The sequence below is a fragment of the Lithobates pipiens genome, unplaced genomic scaffold (assembly GCF_037356315.1).
Source record: "Lithobates pipiens isolate NorthernLeopardFrog02 unplaced genomic scaffold, aLitPip1_a1.2 Scaffold_19, whole genome shotgun sequence".
NCBI classification, from domain to species: domain Eukaryota; kingdom Metazoa; phylum Chordata; class Amphibia; order Anura; family Ranidae; genus Lithobates; species Lithobates pipiens.
In genome coordinates this window covers 74474536-74486611 of record NW_027507764.1, presented here as the reverse complement: position 1 = coordinate 74486611, position 12076 = coordinate 74474536, and the positions used below count along the sequence as shown (strand labels likewise).

Genomic DNA, 12076 nt, shown 5'->3' with positions numbered 1-12076 from the left:
GTCAGCGTTCATGCCTCCACCATCAGGAAAAGACTGGGCAAAAATGGCCTGCATGGCAGAGTTCCAAGGAGAAAACCACTGCTGAGTAAAAAGAACATCAAAGCTTGTCTCAATTTCTCAACAACACATCTTGATGATCCCCAAGACTTTTGGGACAACATTCTGTGGACCAATGAGACAAAAGTGGAACTCTTTGGAAGGTGTGTGTCCAAGTATATCTGGCGTAGAAGGAACACTGCATTTCATAAAAAGAACATTATACCAACAGTAAAATATGGTGGTGGTAGTGTGATGGTCTGGGGCTGTTTTGCTGCTTCAGGACCTGGAAGACTTGCCGTGATAAAAGGAACTATGAATTCTGCTGTCTACCAAGAGATCCTGAAGGAGAATGTCCGACCATCTGTTCGTGTACTCAAGCTGAAACGAACTTGGGTTCTGCAGCAGGACAATGATCCTAAACACACCAGCAAGTCCACCACCGAATGGCTGAAGAAAAACAAAATGAAGACTTTGGAGTGGCCTAGCCAAAGTCCTGACCTGAATCCTATTGAGATGTTGTGGTATGACCTTAAAAAGGCCGTTCATGCTCGAAAAACCCTCTAATGTAACTGAATTAGGACAATTCTGCAAAGATGAGTGGGCCAAAATTCCTCCAGGACGCTGTAAAAGCCTCATTGCACATTATCGCAAACGCTTGGTTGCAGTTGTTGCTGCTAAGGGTGGCCCAACCAGTTATTAGGTTTAGGGGGCAATCACTTTTTCACACAGGGCCATGATGGTTTGGATTTTTTTTCACCTTTAATAATAAACACCTTCATTTACAAATTGCATTTTGTATTTACTTGTGTTGTCCTTGACTATTGTTTAAATTGGTTTGATGTTCCGAAACACTTAAGTGTGACAAACATGCAAAGGAACAGGAAATGAGGAAGGGGGCAAACACTTTTTCACACCACTGTATATATATATATATATATATATATATATATATATATATATATATATATATATATATATATATATAGAGAGAGAGAGAGAGAGAGAGAGAGAGAGAGAGAGAGAGAGAGAGATGATGGATGGATATATATAGAGAGATGGATGGATAGAGAGAGAGAGATGGATGGATATATATATAGAGAGAGAGAGAGAGAGATGGATGGATATATACATATGGAAGGCTATATATATATATATAGAGAGAGAGAGAGAGAGAGAGAGATATGGATGGATAGAGAGAAAGAGAGAGAGAGAGAGAGAGAGAGAGAGAGAGATGGATGGATGGATGGATATAGAGCGAGAGAGAGAGAGAGAGAGAGATTATATATATATATATATATATATATATATATATATATATATATATATATATATATATATTTTTTTTTTTTTTTTTTACTTTTTCGTTTTTTTGTCCTGATCATAATAAATGAATTAATTAATGCCTGTAAATACTATATAAATATATATATAAAGGTACTATTCATTAATACAAATGAAATAAGGATGCATATTTTCTTATAAGAAGGTATCTTATAAAGTTCACTTGCCTGGAGCAAAGAGCTCATTAGTCCTGTTTAAAGTCCTGAAGATGGCCTCAGTGAAGATATCTGGAGCGGGCAGTGAGTATTTTCTGATACAGATGCGTTGGATGGAAGCTGCCACAATCACTTCAGCCAATCTGGGGAGTGTCAGTTCATCAATACTGTGTAATGATCCGAAGTCTTTCTCCAGGGAGTCCATATCTGTACACTGTGGGGGTAAAACAAATATTGTAATAAAAGTGTGGAGGAACTCTCTGCAGTAGTGGTGGCTTTTCTACTCCTGACCAAGCTGAACTCGAGATAGCGCTTATGCAGTTCCGTCTTTCATTGAGTCTGATTTATAAAAACCATGAGAAAGGAAAAGTTGCCAAATGTTTTCTCCTTTAGCTTTAGATACAAAATGGAAATTTGTTGCGGGGTTCCGTCCCCGTGTGTCACGCCACTCGCAGGGAACGGAGCAAGGCACTGTGATCAATTGAGCGGAGGATGGCTCGCACACACAGTGGGGAGACATTCTGGGATCCTGGGGACAAGGTAAGTAACTTTGCCAGGATCCTGCGATCCCAAGTGTGGCTCGGGGGTTACCGCTTTTGGTAATGAAACCCCCCCCCCCCACCACACTCAGGAATACCGCCAGGGAGGTTGAGTGAATAGGTTACCTTGGCTTGCAGTTATGGCATGGTCCCTCAATGCAAAATTGCCATTCAGCAATAAAAAAAGGAACAGGCATTAGGAGGAGGCAGCTATGCAATCACAAACCTACTCACATTGTCCTCTGAACTGCGGTTCACCGTGGATCACTTTTTAGGGGGTGGATACCGCCGCAAAGGAGAAAGGAGCCTTAGACTACATGCACATGGGTGGTTTGGCCTATCAGCCTCAAATCCTGCCTATTTCAGGTGGGCATTGTCCACACTCCTGACGATTACCTGTCACCGGTCCCTCAGCTATATTAACCTCCTCCATAGATTATAGAAGTGGGGATGAATAATGGAGGACTAAGGTTTCTACTAAACCAGATGCCAGCAGCAAAAGGGACACATCATACTTATAAGAAGGTTGAGTTTAATGCTGCCCCAGCTGGGAAGGATTGTGTTAATATTCCCAGGTCTTTGTTGGAGGGCTTTCTTGGTTCCAACCCACTGGTCCTGTACTTTATAAAAAGGGACAGTGGCCCAGTCCAGATAGGGTGAGAGATGCAATCGATGATGGGGTGCGCATAACACAGGATATTTTACTGTTACCGCAGTCTGTCCATACAGCTCATTGCCGAAGCTGGTGCACCTGTGGATAAAGAGCCTTCTACATGGTACAGGGCCACTGAGATCTAGAAATCGTTCGAAGACATTAGTTCTGGAGCTCTGCCATAATGGACTTTATCCTATGCAGGTATGCTGGGGAAGCCATCAAATCCGAGTTAGGGATTATGGATGTTAGGGAGAGACTGTGCACTTTGTTGGTAACTGGCACACATAGTTGACAGTCGGGCCAGTTGAGACACATTGGGGTATGAAGACAGCCATAGAAGAATAAATACAGTGTGAATACGCAATTGGTTACCAAGGGTAATGAAGGTTTCACATGCAGCCTGTTGTAAGTGTGTACATGTTACAGGTGGGATAGCCTCATGCAGGAGGAGTTGTTGTCGGCACTCTCTCTGTAAGTGGTCCATCTACCATAGCAACAGGAGTACATAGCAAAGAATATCCCCCTAAGTAGGACTTTTAAGGCAATATACAGTATAGCACAATTTGTTAAAAGACATAGTCAATTTTTATTGTGGTGCAAAACAAAATATCATAAAAACATTGATACATCTTTTTTAAAATAAATTTCACAATATCCAAGGACAATATCATTAATGATGCAAACTTATGTAGTGTATTTCAATTCTACCCTACGCGTTTCAGAGACATGGAAGCTCCTTTTTCAAGAGTATTAGGGATATAAGTTTACATCTCTACAATACAATCAAAGTCTTGTTACATATCAAATACATAGATATATACCCGTATATGTGCATATTTACATTTTATCCATGTTCATTACTCACAACTGCATAAACAGCAGGATTCATAAAGGAAAACAGCCGTAATATTTAAAAGCTTGTGCGGATGTCATTCTCTGCCCCATCAACCACATCAAAGAGAACTGCTGGATACAGAAATTAACGTTTGTCATAAGCCCCACAGTGGAGAAAGGCATAAGAGATAAAATCAATACTGGAAAAAGCATAACAGTAATCACAATCACTGATTACTGTTGTGATTACTGTTATGCTTTTTCCATTATTGACTTTATTTCTTTCTACACTGCGGGGCTTATGATAAACGTTCATTTTTGTCGCCAGCGGTTCTCTTTGATGTCCACTATGGACAACATACGAGTAATCAACATAGATATGTTTTTATGCTCAATCAATCATGATGTAAAGACGTCACTTCATATACATTTACTATATATTTTTTGTAGACATCATTCTATGATCTCCTTTATATGGACTTCCTGTTAAGACTAAAGCCCCCGTTCTTTACAAGTGATCCAAGACTCCTTCAGATGTAGGAACTTTATAAAATTTCCGCTCATATTACATATACATTATCATCATACTATCAGTCTGATGGTCTGTTTCACATAGAAAACTTCTGCTTCATAGGATAGACATTTGGGGGCCTTAGCGGTCATTGAGTTCCTCTTGGTGGGATTTAGGATCTAGACTCCCTGTGGTTGATGGGGCAGAGAATGACAACCGCACATGATTTTAAATATCATGGCTGTTTTCCTGTATGGATTTTGCTGTTTATGCAGTTGTGAGTAATGAACATCAAATGCACAAATACAAGTATATATCTATCTATATGATACATAACATAACTTTGATTGTATTGTACTGTATTGTATGTGAACTGATATCCCTAACACCCCTGAAGAAGGAGCATCTATGTCTTTGAAACGCGTAGGGTGGAATTGGAATACATCACATAAGTTGGGATCATTTATGATATTGTCCTTGGATATTGTAACATTTCTTAGAAAAAAGTCGTATCAATGTTTTTATGATATTTCGTTTTGTACTACAATACAAATTGACTATATGGCTTTTACAATGTGTGCTATATATTGATTTAAAGCGGAGGTCCACCCTAAAGTGGACCTTCCGCTCATTGGAATCCTCCCCCCCTCCGGCGCCACAATTGGCACCTTTCAGGGGGGAGGGGGTGCAGATACCTGTACAGTACAGGTATCTGCACCCACTTCCGGCGTAGATTCTGCAGAAAGGAACGCCCCTTTCCGCAGAATCTACGCCCCTTTCCGAAAGTCCCCTGCTGCCTGCTGGGAAACACACGGATCCCAGAGACAGCGGGGACCATCCTTATTGCGCAGCGTGACTCGCGCATGCGCAGTAGGAAACCGGGAAATGAAGCCGAAAGGCTCCACTTCCTGATTCCCATACCCAAGATGGCGGCGGCAGCACCCGAGAGACGATCGAGAGATTGGCTTCGGGTGCCGACATCGCGGGCGCGCTGGGCAGGTAAGTGTCCTTATTTTAAAAGTCAGCAGCTGCAGTATTTGTAGCTGCTGGCTTTTAAAAAAAAAAAAAAATGGCGGAACTCCCGGCGGACTCCCGCTTTAAAGTCCAACTTTGAGGATATTTTTTGCTAAATTTGACTTACCAGGGATGTGGCGTGCACAAGAGTAGACCCACTACTTGCAATAGCAACAGGAGCAGATCAGTACCGCAGAGGTCCTCAGCCTGTGCACTGGTACAGAAGTAAAAATATAGGAAGTGTGTGCATGCAGTAGGCGTGCTGTGGGACCCTAATCCATTACTGGGGGTGAGGTAGAAGAGATATGCTGGACAGGAGAAGAGGGCATTGGCTCAGTGTGTTTCTCCAAATTGCAACAGTGACCTTGTTGGTGTACATTAACATCGAGGCAGTCAGCAAGAGTCCAGTCATTTGTTCAAGTAACAGAACCCCCAAGTGTAATGTAGTGACCCGGCTCAAGGTGCCTAGCGTAGCCAAGAAAAACTCAACCTGGAGCAGGCCTCCTCTGTGACCCTAATTTAGGGCACAATGAGGAAGGGAACATGGAGGAGGTAACACCCCCACACCTACTGATTGTGAATAATGTTCCTTGTGCCGTTTTTTCCCCCACTAACTTAGGCTTTAAGGTCTATCAGAACCCAGGGGTGGAGGCTTCCCAGTAAAACTAGTAATAGAAAAAATTTGAAAACTGCATCCGATTTGCCATTGTCTTTTCCCTGATAGCTGGAATAGTAAGTGTGTACAGAGTACCTCCCCCTCTACAGACTTCAAGGTGACTTTTGCTATATAGGAACCAATTCAAGACACGAATGAGGGCAGTTGGATCAAGCTTGTGTAACCTCTATGGCCAACTATCTAACTATCTTCACCTAACGTGAAGTTTAGGTATGGCAATTTTTGCACAGTTGCATGATCCAGCTTGGTCCAATGTAGGCAGGGGCGGACTGACCATTTGGCCACTTGGGCACTGCCCAAGGGCCCCGGGCCACTAGGGGGCCCCATCAGGGTTGCTAGCCTCAGTAAAACTAGGGACAGTGTGTAAAAACCTGTGTTTTTTTTATATCTGTTTCTGAAATGTCCCTTACCGACATACTTTTGGTCTAAAAATCCAGAGATTATAGCTGCCCCACTTCTCCAGTATCTTCACAGCCAATAGAAACATGTCCGTGTATACTGTGTGTACATGTATGTGTATACTGTGTGATTGTATACTGTGTGGCCCCATAATCTCTGATTGCTTGGGGGTCCTATAATCTCCTATTGCCCGGGGGCCCCATGAGTTGTCAGTCCGCCCCTGAATGTAGGTGTGTATGTGCCAGTAGTGGTGTCTACTACAGTGATTTCCAGCTTCCAGAAGGGATCTTCTAGGTATGGCACATGCATAGTTACATTGGTCCAAGCCGAAAAAATTGGCATACCTAAACTTTAGCTTTATTTTATTGAATTATATGGGATAAATAACATCCTGCACCAAATAAAGCAACATTTGGATTCACATTGTTGTTCTTTAGCCTATAAATAATACATTTGGTCTACAGACTTTAATATTGATATGGCCACTGAAATCATCAGTAAATCCTAACGTCCTTATATTTTATGGCAAGGAGTTCACTGCCCCATATATATAGCTGGAGTAAATCTAGGGTGATTCCAGGGATTACCTTGTTCTAAATATAGAGAGGCCCAGGCCCGGACTAGCCATAGGGCAGACCGGGCATTTGCCCGGTGGGCCGCCCGCTCCACAGCCTGTTGATGATCAGGCCGCACAGCGGGAGGTAAGCGGCGGCCTGGACAGGGTTAACACAGGCCGCGGCCGCCGCTCGCCTACCGCCATGCGGCCGCAGCCGCAGCCGCAGCCTGTGCCTTCTCCAGCGGAACTAGCGGCTGCATGGGCTGAGCTGTGTGTCTCTCACACACAGCTCAGCCTCAGAGCCGCGCTGACAGTTCAGCTCTCGGCCTCTACGGACTACTGCTCCTCTGTCCCTCTGCGCAGTGGGGGGGGGGGGGGGGTGTAAACTGTGGGCCACTGTCAGGATGTCCTCCCCTCTCTCATGTCGGGCTTGTTTGCAGCATGAGAGCTTGTTCTTCTCTCCTGATTGGCCACAGCAGAGGGCCAATCAGAAAAAAATAGTGGGGCATCATGGGAAATGTAGTAGAGATAAGCGGCCCAATTGATCTCAGCAGGGAGATGGCTACATTAGCTAGCATGCACTCTGCTGGGGGGAGAAAACCTGCAATCAGGCACTACAGGAGACATGTAAAAAGAGGACTGTGCTGAGGAACTAATAGCCCCAGCACCACCAGAGAGAGCCACGCTGTACCCGCACCACCAGATAGAGCCACGCTTTACCCGCAACACCAGATAGAGCCACGCTGTACCCGCACCACCAGATAGAGCCACGCTGTACCCGCATCACCAGATAGAGCCATGCTGTGCCCGCACCACCAGATAGAGCCACGCTGTACCCGCACCACCAGATAGAGCCACGCTGTACCCGCACCACCAGAGAGAGCCACGCTGTACCCGCACCACCAGATAGAGCCACGCTTTACCCGCAACACCAGATAGAGCCACGCTGTACCCGCACCACCAGATAGAGCCACGTTGTGCCCGCACCACCAGATAGAGAGCCACACTGTGCCCGCACCACCAGATAGAGCCACATTGTACCCGCACCCCCAGATAGAGAGCCACGCTGTGCCTGCATCACCAGATAGAGCCACGCTGTGCCCGCATCACCAGATAGAGCCACGCTGTACCCGCACCACCAGAGAGAGCCACGCTGTACCCGCACCACCAGATAGAGCCACGCTGTACCCGCACCACCAGAGAGAGCCACTCTGTACCCGCACCACCAGAGAGAGCCACGCTGTACCCGCACCACCAGAGAGAGCCACGCTGTACCTGCACCACCAGAGAGAGCCACGCTGTACCTGCACCACCAAAGAGCGCCACGCTGTACCTGCACCACAAGAGAGAGACACGCTGTACCCGCACCACCAGAGAGAGAGAGCGCCACACTGTACTTGCACCACCAGAGAGCCATGGGAGCCACACTGTACCCCCACCACCAGAGGGCCACACTGTACCCACACCACCAGAGAGCCATGAGAGCCACGCTGTACCTGCACCACCAGAGAGCCACACTGTGCCCGTACCACCAGAGAGCCACGAGAGCCACGCTGTACCCACACCACCAGAGAGCCACGCAGTACCCGAGCCACGCTGTACCGCAACACCAGAAAGAGAGCGCCATGCTGTCCAGGACCACCAAAGAGAGCAGGTCAGTGTCACTGGGCAGCATGGGCAGAATAGGAGACAGACAGTACTAGCATTGTATGGCCACAATAGGACAGGGACACTGTGATATAAAGGGGACTGCACTGTAATCATTACAGTGCTACTTTATAGTGCAGTCCCCTTTATATCACAGTGCCACCCCCGCGAATGTCTACCGACATCTCCCCCCCCCCCCCCCCCCGGCCCCTGGAAGAGTTGGCTGCTCAGTCTAAAATGCCCGGGTCTATTTTTTGTCCCAGTCCGGGCCTGGAGAGGCCCCTTGTTTATACACATCCTTCATGGCTATCGGTAAAATCTTAAAACATGGGAGGAAGGGAGAATCATGAAAGGGGTAGGGGTAGTATGCTAAAATAATGAACAAAATTTAGTTAAGTCATACAGCTTAGAGAATGGTTCCCAAAATGTACCTGTACGGGGTGCTGTCTCACTGAAAAGGGGCGCTCTGCCGCCGTGTGCGTGACCATCGGATTAGTTCCAGAAAAGATCAATCTTCAGGTCCAGGCCAATGATTTCTGGCCTAGACCTGCAGATCGTTTTTGAAAAATGAAATGCTTCACCTGCTTGTAAGTGTAAACACAGGCAGGGAAAGTGATGTCATCTCCCTTCGTCCCCTCGTGTAAATCTTTTCGTTCCAGAGAGAGGACATCTCATAGTAAGTTGCTACACTAACACCAGCACACATAGGTACACTTGTTACCCCCAATCATCCTCCCAATCACCCCCCCCCCCCAGTTAACTGCTTCACTCCCTGTTGTAGTGTCACCAAGTGCAGTTGTCAGATTATTCAAAATATAAAATTAAAGGAATTATTCACTGATCACTGTACTGGTAACATTTGTGACAATAATCAGTGAAGTTAGTGGTGGGCCCAGGAAGCTTTAGGGTACCCCCCAGCCCCACCCTAATAGAGGTTTAATGCCTTGATCACCCCCTGTCACCAGTGATCACCGTATTAGTGTTACCGGTGACTCTGGTTAGTTAGTAATTTTTTATAGCGTCAGGTTACCCGCCGTATATTACCTAAATAAAGGTTTAACCCCCTGATTACCCGGGGGTGACATCAGTTAGGTTTTAGCGTCAGTTAGGGTCCGTGTCGCCCCAAGCAGTGTCATATTAGTGCCAGTAGCACTAACACCCACGCATGCACCATACACCTCCCTTAGTAGTATAGTGTCTGAACGGATCAATAGCCTTGATCTGATCAAATCTATACTAGCGTCCCCAGTAGTTTGGGGTTCCTAAAAACGCAGGGTTAGCGGGATCAGCCCAGATACCTGCTAGCACCTGCATAGAGCCCCTCCGCCCAGCCCAGCCCCCCAAGTGTAGTATCAATCGATCACTGTCACTTACAAAACACATAACTGCAGCGAACACAGAGTCAGGTCTGATCCCTATGAATGCTAATGCCGTGTACACATGGTCAGACTTTCTGGCAGAAAAAGTCAGACGGAATTATTTAATTCGGATATTCCGATCGTGTGGGGGCTTCAGCTGACTTTTTTTTTTACATTTTGACGGACCTAGAAATAGAACATGTTTTTAATCTTTCCGACAGAATCAATTCCTATTGGAAAAACTGTCTGTATGCTGTTCTGACGGACCAAAAATGACGCAAGGGCAGCTATTGGCTACTGGCTATTGAACTTCCTATTTCTAGTCCCGTCGTACATGTTTTACGTACGTCACCATGTTCTAAACGATTAGACTTTGGTGTAATCATGTGTAGGCAAGTCCGTTTCAGGGGAACTCTGTCGGAAAAACTGCCAGAGTTTATTCTGTCGGAAAAAACGGTCGTGCGTACGCGGCATAACAGTTTTTTTTGGTAGTGTTTGAAGCAGTCGCTGAATAATCAGGTGCTCTTTTTTTCCTGTGAGTTTTACTAGTTGTACCAGTAAATTTAGAGCCCTCAATGTCCAATTGAAGGTACACTAGAAGAGGCCTACACATTTCTGAGCATGACAAATGATAGTGAAATGGAAGTCACCCTTCTGTCAGATTCAGGCTCAGAATACGATCCTGTAGACAGCAGCAGCACCCTGGCAGATAGCTCTGATAACGGAGTAGTGGTCTGTTGTTGAGGTGCAAGAACTGCAGGGCTCTCGTATAGAGCAGAGAGCCAGTACTAGTGCTGCTCATCCTTCTGGTGAACTCGCAAGCACCAGAGGCCTAGTACATCCTGGTCGTACATCCAGCACTGCAGCAACACTTAACCACTATTTTAATTTCAGGTACGCCATTCAGCTGCAGCACTGATTTATTTATCTTGACAGCAACAGCATTTGCTCTCACGGTACGTAAATTAGCGACTCCAGTGATGTAAGAGGTGATTGCACCATCACATTTAAAAAAAAAAAAAAAATGCATGTATGCCCATCATTAGAAGTGGGTGGATGCAGGGCGTTATTCTAATGGTGGGCATACCCACTGATCAATCTCTTTTTCTTGTTCAGCCCACAGGCTGCATGAAAAAAAAGAACATTACATTATATGCCCAACAAGGACCAGCAACGTACTGGTATGCCTGCAGGTTTAGGTATCATCTTGGTATCATTCTTTTCAGCCAGCGGTCATTTTTCATGTAAAAGCAATCCTAGTGGCTAATTAGCCACTAGACTGCTTTACAAGCAGTCGAAGGGAATGTTCGTCCCCGCCCCTGCCCTGTCTTCCATGGTTTTCTCAGGGTCTCCTGTCCCACCGGGGAACCTGAGACTGCAGTCAATGGTTCTGCCAGCTGACCATAGAACTGATCGAAGACCAGAACGGTTCCAGTCATCTCTATGGCCTAAGAAACAGGAAGCTACAAGGATTTCATGGCTTTGGTTTCACCGGATATAAACAGCGCCATTGGGAAATTGGGAAAGCATCTTATCACACCAATTTTTGTGTGGTCAGATGCTTTGAGGGCAGAGGAGAGGCGTCTAATAGACCCCAATTTGTTTTTAAAAAGAGTATCTGTCACTACCTATTGCTATCATAGGGGATTCCCTGTGATAACATTAAAAATTATAAAAAAATGAAAGGAACAGTGTAAAAAAAAAAAGCACCCCGGCTTCCCCCGTGCTTGCATGCAATGGCGTAAAGGACGTCAATTTTTGATTTCATTCTTCACAACCTTACACAGTTTAGGAGTCCATGAAATGCCCAGATAGCACAACCCCCCCCCCCCCAAATTACCCCATTTTGGAAAGTAGACACCCCAAGATATTTGCTGAGAAGCACATTGAGTTAAATATTTTATATTTTGTCATGTTTCGGGAAAATTACAATATTTTTTTTTTTCCCACAAAGTTGTCACTAAATGATATACAGTATTGCTCAAACATGCCATGGGAATATGTGAAATTACACCCCAAAATACATTCTGCTGCTTCTCCTTAGTACGAGGATACCACATGTGTGGGACTTTTTGGGAGCCTACCACGTGCAGGACCCCGAAAACCAATCACTGCCTTTAGTTACTAAAGCACTGATATGGACCTAATTACTAATGTGAAAAAATGGTTCAGCTACAGCTATTTAAATCCGCTCTGTTGCCACATACAAGATATTGCAATAAAAATAATAATAGTGCGCTTAAACCTAATTATAAATAATAATAAGTATTGCACAGCAGTACAATATCCAATAATCCCCCAAAAACAATTATTAGTGCTCCCTCTGTGAACAGAAATACAATCCAATAATAG

At 45.2% G+C, this 12076-nt stretch overlaps 1 protein-coding gene across 2 annotated transcripts in view; it reads right to left on the bottom strand.

Moving 5' to 3' along the window:
• Positions 1-12076, bottom strand: part of SLC39A12 (solute carrier family 39 member 12) — a 91315-nt gene that overhangs the window by 61309 nt on the left and 17930 nt on the right. For both annotated transcript variants that reach the window (XM_077490912.1, XM_077490911.1), the window contains exon 3: positions 1548-1749. In XM_077490912.1, the coding sequence (XP_077347038.1) occupies positions 1548-1749 (202 nt within the window). The remainder of the gene's footprint in view (positions 1-1547; positions 1750-12076) is intronic.